The sequence below is a fragment of the Enoplosus armatus genome, chromosome 18 (assembly GCF_043641665.1).
Source record: "Enoplosus armatus isolate fEnoArm2 chromosome 18, fEnoArm2.hap1, whole genome shotgun sequence".
In the NCBI taxonomy this organism is placed as follows: Eukaryota; Metazoa; Chordata; class Actinopteri; order Centrarchiformes; family Enoplosidae; genus Enoplosus; species Enoplosus armatus.
This window is the reverse complement of record NC_092197.1, coordinates 1396557-1407313: the sequence shown is the minus strand read 5'-3', so window position 1 is coordinate 1407313 and position 10757 is coordinate 1396557. Positions and strand designations below refer to the sequence as shown.

The window sequence follows — 10757 nt, the reverse complement described above, 5'->3', positions numbered from 1 at the left end:
TTTCAATGTTCCGGAGCTCAAAATCAACTCGACGAATTCACCACCAAAATGCTCCTGAATATATATATATATATAATATAAAAGTGTTCTCAGATAGTACTACAGCTAGTACTACTACTACAGATAGTACTAGTACTACAGATGTTGCTTTTTGCTACAGATCTGGAATCTGTGTTTTTAATCCAACAAATAAGGGAATGTGAAAAACTCCTCCATGCTCCACAAGATTTTTGATGTGATCCTTTTACATTTTACCTTCTCCTTTTTATATATTGTTTGTCATGTATTTGCATTTTAAAATGTTTTTCTCCTCCATGTGGTTGATGGGGTTCACTGTATTTGTGGCACAAAAGCTTCTTTTTATGTAATCATTGTTTCTTTCTCCATTTGAGTTGCTGTAAAAATGTCCGTCATCCTGGTTTCAATGTTGTTGTTTGTGCAATAATAGGACCTATTATAACACAACCTGTTTTGTTTGTGTAGTTTTATTTTACACCATCTTATTTAAATGATAAGTCTGGTATTGTTCTATATTTTCGTTCTTATTGTCAACAAATTCCATATTTGGACCCAAACCAACATGTTATGCCTCAGTCCCGCCTCACTTCCTGTCTGTGGCTCTCAGCTCACAGCCCATTGGTTCCTGCTGAAGACGTGAGACTTTTAAAGCAGCAATAATCAACATTTTTTCGTTCGTAGTGACGAAGCCACAGATAATAATCACCACCTCTGTCGTTCCCCTCAGCCCTACAAAGCCTTTTAGCGTCTTTCCGCTCATTGTTTTGGTTTTCTGGCAACTTCACAGTTTTCTAGTGATGATGCTGAGGCACCGAAGCTTGTTTCACTGTTTCAATCCATCGAGCCGAACCTTGTGTCACTGATGGTATCTGTCACGTCGGTTTTAAACGTTTTACCACTCAACTGAATGTTCAAGTAATATGTAAAGTAACACTGGGGAGAAAATGAGAAATATGGCCATGTACATTAGAAATACATTATCGTAACTATGGGAACATTTCAACCAAGTTATGAAAGGTTAAAAAAAAAAAGAGAACATAATTTCCCAATCACATGAAATGTCAACCATAAATTAATAATAATAAGCAAAAACATTTCCAACACATGAATTAATTTAGTGAAACATTGCACAATAATGTGTGCATTTACTGCAGCACTTCTGAATAATAATATTAAAACTGAAAGACGCAGCCTACTTAAACCTTTATTTAAAACCACAGTATATCAGCAAGGTGCTGTAGTCTGGCTGCACTCTGCAAACCACCAGGTGTCACTGTGAGTTTGCTGGATTCGGAAATAGGCAACTGTTTGCTAACATGTTCGCCGTATCAGTTATAAGGGGATGTTGTGTTGTGTTTATAACCCAGAATCAGTGAATCCTGGACTACACCTGCGCATCACTGCAGCAAAGTGAGAAGTTCTACCACTGGAGGTCAGCAAAAACAAGGTTTAGTGACTCTTTAAACAGGAGGAAATAGTGCATTTGTTGGGGACTATTTTCAGTGGCGGATGAATCCACATGTGGTGCTCTAGTGAGTATTTGGGGCAGCAGGACGGTGTGTGTGCGACTGAGTCAATATAAACTACAGTGTGTGTGTTCATGGTGATGAAGGACCACAGTGAGGCTCACTGATGTGTTTTTAATAGTTTTTGGACGACAATGGAGCTCTACGGCTCACAGGAAGAAGATATATATATATATATCATATATTATATATATAGCTGTGATACACACACAATACTTGAACGCTGCCATCATCAAGTGAAAGGCTTGTTAGTCAGCAGATGAACATCGTATTCTGAGTGTAGTCGCTCAAAAAATTTAAATATGGAGGTTTGTAATATTGTAGAAAAATGTATAAAAGCGTATTTGTAGTATATTAATTAGATGGAGGCCTGACACCTGTGTGATCTTACCTTCTCAGGTTCAAACAAACAGCTTCCCAGAAACCAGCAACACGTCACCAACATGCCGTCACTCAGTTCCTGAAACTGTGCCGTGCTTTGCCAACAGGCTGTGTTTCAGTTACAAGATCAACTGAAAGCAGCACCATGAATGGTCCTGGTGTTTCTGAGAGGAAACATTTGTCCAAGCGGCGCCCCTCCCCGTGGAACAGCACATTACTGCATCACCCAGGAACTACACCTGGCACTCTGCGAACAACCGTCCTAAAGTCAATTACAGCGCGGCTCATGAGTCGTCGCGATGTATTTGGGATAAAAGGTGAACTCTGTGTAAAGAGACGGAGGCAGAGTCGTGGTTTACGAACTGTTTTATTGTCCTTTTGTCTTGGGTCCCTAAAGTTTCCTTGTATGCTGAGGTTATTAACAAGACTCCTGATCAGATTATACAGAAAACAAAGGCAACAGATTCGGAGTTTCATTTAATCTTTTAAGGAATAGTTTGACATCTTAGGAAAATACACTTAATCGCTCGGAGAGTTAGATGAGAAGCTCAATAATTCTCATGTGTCTACGGTAAGAATCAAGCTTGAGCCGGCAATTAGCATAGCTTAGCATAAAGACTGGAAGCAGGAGGAAACAGCTAGCCTGGCTCTGTCCACAGTTTAAAGAATCCACCTACAGAGTTCCTCTAAAGCTCAATAATCAACACAAACAGAAATGTTAAAACAACAAGTCGTGGTTTTTCAGGAGCAGCGACTTCCTCAAGTCTTTTCTGCAAAGTTTGCACTCCCCAAAATGTCAAACTATCCTTTAACAAACTGACACTTAACACTGTTTACAAGAATGAAAATAATACAAGTTAAAAGGAACAAACCTTTTAGTTTTGCCACACTGCAGGAGACTCTTCAGTATGTGTTTACCTCACAGCTGTCCAGCTGTCCAATCATTACAGAGAGTCTGTCCAGCAGTTCTTCAGTGATAACTGTGGCAGGACTCAGTGGCTTGTCAAAGGTGGAGCCAAGTAAAGCGAACCCTGTACCAGGCCCCAGTGGATGACCTAAACCAGAGTCCGGGCCAGCTGGGACTGTGTACAGCGAGCTTATGCTGGATCAATGTGCACCATTTACTCTGCGATACCCTTACATGGAAGAGGCCCTCATGCCGCCATGCAGGAATTATTGGTATTTTGAACGTATTGTATTTCTGTCTCATTCAGCAGCCCGGTGCAGGTTGGCTGCGGGCCCGCTGGGTCCGAGGCAGGTCGGCCGGTTCAGAGCTGAGTCCTGCAGAGCTTAGATAGCAATCAGGGAGCCAGTCGCTGCCAGGAAAGCCATGCTCGCTCAGGACCTGGCTTAGTCCCATCTGTGACCTCAGCACTCTGTACACAAACCTTAGGGGGAAATCAACACGATGTTTTTTTGATCTCACAGAAGTCTACTGTCTGATCAGATGTTGGATTTGGCACCTGGGGGTTTAGTTTTAATTTTAGTCTCTGTCATCCCTTCTTCTATGGGAAGACACGCCAGGATGCAAATTCACCCAGGCGGCTGAAACTGATGCAAAAGTTTAAACTGTTTCAACTTGAGCGAGAAATGAGCTCGAAGCGTCATTTATCTTCATAAACATACAGAGACGAGACCGGAGGGAAGTTTCTGTTCAGGTCTGTCAGTTCAGTCAGAGGCTGAGCTAAACACACAGATACACTGTTGGCTAGTTTACAGCTCGATAGTGTCACCTAGTTTTTACATTACATTAGTCATGTTCATTCAACTTAGTTCCACTCCAAACCCCCCCTCCCCCCCCTCTACAGTGGCTCTATGCCCCCCAGTTTGAGGACCACTGGTTTGGACCCAGGCAAAGGTTAATCAGACAGCAGACTCTGCGGGATCACCTTTAAAGATTCGACCCTGTGCTGGATCACATGATGGTAACAGATTTGACTCCCGACAGGTTTGTGTTGTAACCACATGAGACACATTCACGGAGTCTAGGCTGCTCATTCACTATAAGAAACTACAGTATTTGTATCAAAAATAGCAGTTTATCAAGGCGCTGGATAGATAGGGAGTGTAGATCCACGCTGTGTAGAAGCTAAGTCATGCTCTGAAGTCTAAGATGAAGCCAAACACAGTGAAGCAGTGACTCTGCAGCTCAGCACTGTGTTTCTTTATGCCAGGCATTTTCTGTTGCTGCATACAGCGAACTACTGTTAGCCTCGTCTCCTCCTCCTCCTCCTCCTCCTCCTCCAGGCATCTTCTACATATTCAGTGCAAAATTCATACCTTTTTTTTTTTGTATTGTGGAGCTCTGTTATTGATATTTTCTCCACTGTCGTTATGTCATGTTTTATGTAAACCAAAGAGACTCGGATAGTTTGGCCAAAAAGACAAAAAATAATCATGTAAATATTTCTATAGTATATCAAAAAATAGTCATAAACAGAAATACATTTCTAGATAATAACATTCTACTTAGAAAACATAAACAATGCTAACAGTTGGATGTTCCTTTTCCTTATTCATATTGGTGGTGACGCTGACGTTTGGTCCAACACATTTGTATAAAAACATAAAATACTGGACGGTAGGATGAAGTACAAAGTACCAGTCGTAGCACCTTGTTAAGAATGGACAGCAAAGATCGGTTTAGTTGTGCGAGGCTTGTATTCCTACCTGACAAGTATCACAGGATTGAAGCTTTCTTTCTCTCCGTCGGTTGTCAGCTGGGTTTCACGGCTTCGTTGTTGTTGCAGGTCTTGAACAAAACAAGATAAGTGCCCAAAGTCTCCGTCCGAGCACGAGGCGCGTCGCTGTGAAACTGTTCTCAGTTCAGGCGTGTCGGTCCTTGTTAGGCGACGTGCCCGGTCCGCTCTTGAATGACAGTATGGCTGTAGCTGTGATATCCTCCGACCCTCACCCCCCCACAACGACCCACCCACCCTTCAAAGGCATTGATTAAATAATATGAACCTTAAATACGTGTAAACTGTTTCAGGTCCCAGATTACAAAACAACAACATGACTCTGTCTGAAGGTTTCCATGAAATAAAGCATCACAGTTTCAATGTGTGTGTTCCTCTGTCACTGTTTCCACTTCACTAGTGTGTTCACTAGTGTATGAATGTGTGTGTGTGTGTGTGCATGCTTGTGTGTGTGTGTGTGTGTTAGCATGTTGTCTGTATGTGTGTCTGCAGCTCAGTTGTGGCCCTTGAAGCAGTACACTCCATACAGCTTGTGCTTTTTGTCGGGGAAGCCGCTGAACCTCACGGCGGCCTCCGTGGGACTGCAGCGCCGGCGGGGGCGGGAGATGGGATAACGGACGCTGCCGTCAGCCAACCAGCCGGCGTCGCAGCGGTCGTAGCCCAGCAGCTTCCAGGCGGCGTACATCTGGCCGACCTTGGCGATTTGGGCGCCGTCTTTCTGACACGCCCCGACCGCCTCGTCGTAGGTCAGCTTAGAGGGGTGGATCAGGTAGTAGAACCGGCCTGCAAGACAAGAGGAGGAAAGATTTCAAAACACAACAACATCACCTGAAGGCTGCAGTGTTCATGACGTGATGTGAAAGGTGCAAATTAAACGAACTGCAGGCATGAAGCTTTTATCAGCGTCGAGTATCGAGTAAATCTCTGCAGGGACGTTTTCTCCAGCGAGCAGGTTTTCATTATGGCAGATTAGATCAGCTGTAGTTAATTAATGTTAATGGCTGTTCTCTGGTTAATATGCTGTCTGAAGCTGGTGTGATCAGCTGATCACCTCACGTCAAGTCAAGAATCTCTCTTAGCTTAGCTTAAACTTCCTCATATGTTAAATGGTGACTCGGATAAAGACGCTGGTCTCATAATCAAGTTGTTCTTGATGATATCAGAGCTGCGGGAGTGTTGACCTCTCCGTGCACGAGAAAGAAGAAGGTGAAGTTGTGTCCAGACTAAAATGTCTCAACAAATATTTGCATGCTAACGTTAGCATTTAGCTTCAAGCACTGCAGTGCAGTGTAGCGCGCAGAGCCTCACAGAGCTGCGAGCTGTCGACTCTTAATCTGCTTTAAAATCCAAGTGAAGTTCAGTTGGATGGTTGAGTGCCTCGACACAAAGGTTCTGATGAGTCATTGATCAGCTGTCTGACCCACCGTTTTATTGGTCGTTAAGTAAAGGTAAACACACACACACACACACACACACACAGGCTGTCACGTCCTTCACCTTTGTAGTGGGAGGTGAAGCAGAACACGTCGTACTGGTTCTTGTCTTTGTCTCTCAGGCCATAGTTGCGGACGCCCGGCACTGTGTTCTTGCCTCCGCAGGGTTCTCTGGGGGTGGTGATGGGGTACTGGACCGTGCCGTCACTCAGCCAGCCAGCGTTGCACCAGTCCATCCCTCCTCGCCACGCGTCGTACAGCTGGTCAAAGGACGCTACGATGGCGTCCTGGTCACGACATGCCCGCTCAGCGTCGTAGAAATTGAGGTTGTAGCGGCCCAGACGCGGGAAGTAGGGGAAGATAACACCTACATGGGGGGGTGATAGATGACCTGCAGTTAGCAGACTACACTGGGATCTGTCCTCTGGGCTTTGCATTCGATCCTGTTATTTAACCTAATGACTGAAAGTGAAGCACGTCTCGCTGTGTAAGCACAGCTGTTCCCCCGTCAGCCTGCTGCCAGCGCTTTTGGCTTCGGGCAGTAGCGGCGGATATCTCCGGCTGCTCTCAGACATAATGAAGCTGCTCTGACACTGATTCACACGATGCTTACAGAACACACTCCTGACTTTCCCCCGAGCGGTCGCTGCTCGTGCTGCTAAATATAGTCTGACTGCAGGACAATGACATTTAATAGACATTTTATTTTTAGACAAAAAAGCCTCATTCTTTCCCATTTTACAGAGTTAGTTCACCAAACTATGATACCTTCAAGGTCAAGAGACACCACCGCTGTTCCATCCTCCAGCCCGTCAATCACTTCACATTTATATCTCCCATAATCCTCCAGGGTGATTTCTGTGATGACCAGGGAGGCGTCCATGGGAGAGGAGCCTTGCAGGTGGACACGGCCGTGGAAGCTGCCATAACTCCTTTTGTGATAATCCATGGCGACAAAAACATCCACCTGAAGCAAGAAGAAGACGGAGGGTCAGTCTGATGGTGATGGTGTCCTTCATCCTGATCACATCTGATTTAAGAGTTTAAATCTGCATTGTGGGACACAGTATGTGAGGTAGACTGGTCCGATGCAGACTGGAGATATTTTATTTTATATATTTTCAGAATCAGTACAACATCCGGGTGTTTTTGACGTACTGCATAGTTTGCTTTTGTTTGCGTACTGCGGACTACATAGTACGTTTTGGACAAATCAGTACGTACTGCTAGTGTTTCCAATACAGCCTCTGTCCCTTGTCCTCTTCTGTCCTCTCTTGCTCTGACCAGGTGTTCCACATCATGATTGCCCAATAAGGAGCACCTGGCCTGGGCATGATGTGCTTAAAAGCTCCTGAACCAGCATCAGAAGGGAGAGGACTGCTGGCAGGAGGACTGCTGGTCTTGCTGCCTCTCAGCCTGGACTTTTGTGTGGCTTTTGTTTTTTGGACTTAGTGTCTTGGTTGTTTGTTTGTCTTTATGTTAATAGATCTTGTGGCTTTGGTTGTTTTAAAGGTGTCCTCCGTGGTTGACTGGGTCAGTGGTGGAGTGTAGGGCCGCCTAATCTATCATTTATCAAATAAACGGATTACCTCTTTCAGGTAGTCTGAGGTCAGCTTGGTCCACTTGATCCTCATCTTCCGACTGGGTGCCAGTGATTGGTCCCTCTGGATCTTGCATGGTAAAGTAGCGTTTCCCCCCCGCCTCGACACCACCTTCGATTGATCTGCTGTCACTGAGAGTTGAGGGCCATTCTCTGCAACACAGCGACACAATTACACCCAGACACACAACGTGGACATGTCAGCTGCTCCGGACCTTTCAAAGGAACAATTCAGATGAGAGGATCGATATTCATCTCATGACTCTATGTTCAGCACTGAGCTGCAGTCAGGATATGGTTAGCCTAGCTTAGCATAAAGACTGAAAGCAGGGGGAAACAAGTAGCATGGCTCTGTGCACATTTTAACAAGAATCTACAGCCACGCTAGCTGCTCTGTGAGGCTGTGCTTTTAGCTACATATATAAGCTAACATGCTGATGTTCAGCAGGGACAATGTTTACCACGTTCAACATCTTAGTTTAGTGGGTTAGCATGCTAACATTTGCTAATTAACAGTAAACACAATGTACAGCTGAGGCTGATGGGATTGTCATTAGTTCTGCAGGTATTTGACACACCAACATGAGCCACTAGAGGTTAAGGGTTAGGGTTAAAAAACAAAAGGCATGATGGGACTAAATCAAAAGACTTCAGGAAGCTGCACACAGTCACATCACCGAATGTTCAACAAGAAATAGTTCCAACGCGTAACTGTTATACAACGTGTTAATAAGCTTTAGACGTGTTGGTAGGTGTATTTTTTAACTTTGGACAGAGTCAGGCTAACCGTTTCCCTCTGCTTCCAGTCTTTATGCTAAGCTAGGCTCTCAGAAAGAAAGAGAATTCCAGAACTATCCCTTTAACACCCAGCAGTTCTCAGCATGAGCGTGGATGTTGGAAGCTGAAATGAATCCAGAACTGTAATCTCCACTGGAACCATTACACCAGGTCCTAAACTAGAAAACTGTTCCTGTGCACACAAGAGCGTTTAGCGTAGCATGTGATTCATCTGCTGCCGTGACCTTCAGCCTCCGTCACTGCCTCCACCTCGATGCTGTCGAACACCACAGCGTTTCACTTTGCTGCATAAGCATGTGTGTTAACGGCTGCCGGCTCATTGATCCTGTGTTCTGAACTGTGAGGACGTTAAAGGAGAGCTGACATTTTGTTTGATCAGCTTTAGCTCCTGAATCATCAAACTGCTGTCTGTTTGTTGTTTACACTGTAAATATCAACTGACTTTATTCACTCAGGATCTGGTATACAGAGAGCTAGTTAGCTAGCTGGCTAATTTGTATTTTGATTCCATTTTTAATTAGTTACTCGTTTTAAATGAGTTATTAGTAAGAAGTTATTCGTTAGTTGTTGAATAGTTATTAGTAAGTTAGTCATTAGTAGTTTTTGTAATATAGTTTTGAATTAGTTGTTTTTTATGTCTGTATCATGCTGAACATTTGGTCTCATGTAGGATTCAGAACATTTTACTTTAATACATTGTACTGAAAACAACTAAAGTTCATCATCGTCATCAAGACTTTCTCCAACTAACTGAACACTTTAAATGTTTCATACGTGAACAGCGAACTCATCGTCTATTTACAAAATCCTTTTCTGTGTTCATCCTTCTGAAAGTGTTCACAGTAAACAGTAAAATAAAATAGAAAATTCATTTTCTGTATTATTGAGCGTCATATTGAACAAATGAGCTTTTTTTTTTCTCCAACTAACAAAGTTAAACATTCAGCAGTAAAACAGATCTCAGCTGGGCCTCTTTGATAAATGATGTACATCGTCTGTCTCTGTCACACAGCTGTATTTCTCTTACAGTGTCTGACATCTTGACATGTACAAAGTTTTCATCTGTAAGTGCTGATAGCCCGACGAGATAACTGTATCTCACGGAGCTCGTGATCCCCACATAGCAGCGTTATCACCGAGCCTCGGCGGCAGGACGCGCTGATAAACTGAGGAAACAAATGACACTGCAGAGAGTGTCGTGAACGAAACTCAGGAAAGGACACTGCAAGAGGACTCTCTTGATTCTGCAAAAGTCTGAACGACATTGTGACTGAAACTCGGTGAACACACACACACACACACACACACACACACACACACACACACACACACACACACACACACACACACTCTTACCTATAACGTAGATGGTTCTCGAGTGCTCCAGTTCAGGGTACAGAGTGTCTGAGTCGTGGTCTGCTACACTCAGTGAGATCAGAGCACAGATCAGGACAGGAATCATCTTCACTCACCAAACTGGTCTGATCACTGCAGAGAGGGGGGGGGGGTTACAGCAGAGTATGTACAGTTAGATGATGCTAAGCAAAGTGTTTTTCTCTAGTTCTATCACATGCAGGTGCAACACATAGAGAAAAGAAAGTTCTTCATATAGCAGCATCAGTCCTGCATGCAGCAGTGTTTCTATCTGCAGTGCTGTTTCTCCCCCCAAAGCTCTGGATTTTCTCCGGGAGTGCGGAAGCGACAGACTGCGTCCTCGTCTCTGAGCTCATCGACAGGCAAACACACACATTAAAGATCTCACTGATTCTCATTCTCAAAGTTGCCGAACAGGAAATACAAAAACCTCCATTCACACTACAGAGGACTACACACAACACCAGGACAACGCCAGGACAACGCCAGGACAACGCCAGGACAACGCCAGGACAACACACTCTGCATACAACATAACACCCGGTACATACTGTGCAGTAAATGTTCCCTGTCATCCAACATGTCCCGGTGACACTGACAGTCCACAACTTCAGAGGGAGGCTGTTCCACAGTGCAGCGTCACCCCCCACCTCAGGCTTCATTCACACACACACACACACACACACACTGCAGCCCACCCTCTACACACTCGTCCCAAGCAGAGAGGGATTCACCATTTCACCTCCACTTTAGGGATGTGGTCTATGGAAGTCCAGGACTGCCGATATTAAATGAGTCACTGAATCAAGTTATTTTTCTTTTGTCGTCACAGACAAAATGACAAAATTCCAATTTACATTAAAAATATCAAATTTGTTTGTTTGTTGAACGCTTTATTTTACTCATCTGTAATTCACTAGTAACTCCT

At 44.2% G+C, this 10757-nt stretch overlaps 1 protein-coding gene across 1 annotated transcript; it reads right to left on the bottom strand.

The window, feature by feature from the left end:
- Positions 1–5117: 5117 nt before the first annotated feature.
- Positions 5118–9917, bottom strand: hapln1b (hyaluronan and proteoglycan link protein 1b). The gene is made up of 5 exons (XM_070924590.1): positions 9812–9917; positions 7647–7810; positions 6826–7024; positions 6122–6424; positions 5118–5407 (listed from the first exon to the last, which is right to left on the bottom strand). The coding sequence occupies exons 1-5, from the start codon at positions 9915–9917 to the stop codon at positions 5118–5120; spliced, it is 1062 nt and encodes a 353-aa protein (XP_070780691.1).
- Between the last annotated feature and the right edge of the window lie 840 nt (positions 9918–10757).